The following is a 999-nucleotide window of genomic DNA, read 5'->3' as shown; positions in this document are numbered from 1 at the left end:
TTCAACGTGCAGACTTCAACACGCGCACTTCACCATACGTGCACACGCACATATGCTTCGTATGCTTCGTATGCTTCGGCCGCGCGCGGAGTGACTGCCGTACACGCTTCCTACAGCGCCGTTCTTCGCTTTTAAGCTTTGACGATCTCGCTTTGACGATTCCCTTTGTCACTGTGCCGATATTCTTTCGAGTTTTTTGCTCTTTCTTTTCGCTTCTTTCGCCTTCTCCGCACTTTAGCGCATAATTCGATGCGCGCTTCATATGAATGCCGTACGCGCTTTATACAGCACGATTCACACAGCTCTAAATGCGCAATTCGATGCACAATTCAATGTACAATTAGCCGCGGAATTCAACGCGCGCTTTAGGGCATAATTTGATGCGCGCTTCAAAACGCGCTTCCGCGTCGGAATGAATGCCGTACACGCTTCGTACAGCGATTCGCGTAGCTCTAAACGCGCAATTTGACATGCAATTCAACGTACAATCAGCCGCGGGATTCAACGCGCGCTTTGTTGCACAATTCGATGCGCGCTTCAAAACGCGCTTCCGCGTCGGAATGAATGCCGTACGCGCTTCATACAGCACGATTCGCCTAGCTCGAAATGCGCAATTCGATGCACAATTCAATGTACAATTAGCCGCGGAATTCAACGCGCGCTTTAGCGCATAATTTGATGCGCGTTTCAAAACGCGCTTCCGCGTCGGAATGAATGCCGTACACGCTTCATACAGCGCGATTCGCATAGCTCTAAACGCGCAATTCGATATGCAATTCAACGTACATTCAGACGCGGGATTCAACGCGCGCTTTGTTGCACAATTCGATGCGCACTTCAAAACGCGCTTCCGCGTCGGAATGAATGCCGTACGCGCTTCATACAGCACGATTCACCTAGCTCTAAATGCGCAATTCGATGCACAATTCAATGTACAATTAGCCGCGGAGTTCAACGCGCGCTTTATCGCATAATTTGATGCGCGTTCAAAACGCGCTC

At 50.1% G+C, this 999-nt stretch overlaps 1 protein-coding gene across 1 annotated transcript; it reads right to left on the bottom strand.

The window, feature by feature from the left end:
• Positions 1–340: 340 nt before the first annotated feature.
• On the bottom strand, positions 341–748 carry VOLCADRAFT_101271 (uncharacterized protein; the record flags this gene model as incomplete). Its single annotated transcript, XM_002959705.1, has 1 exon — positions 341–748. The coding sequence occupies one exon, from the start codon at positions 746–748 to the stop codon at positions 341–343; it is 408 nt and encodes a 135-aa protein (XP_002959751.1).
• Positions 749–999: the final 251 nt, after the last annotated feature.

Source organism: Volvox carteri, assembly GCF_000143455.1.
Source record: "Volvox carteri f. nagariensis unplaced genomic scaffold VOLCAscaffold_593, whole genome shotgun sequence".
In the NCBI taxonomy this organism is placed as follows: Eukaryota; Viridiplantae; Chlorophyta; class Chlorophyceae; order Chlamydomonadales; family Volvocaceae; genus Volvox; species Volvox carteri.
This window is presented reverse-complemented; position numbering and strand designations above follow the sequence as displayed.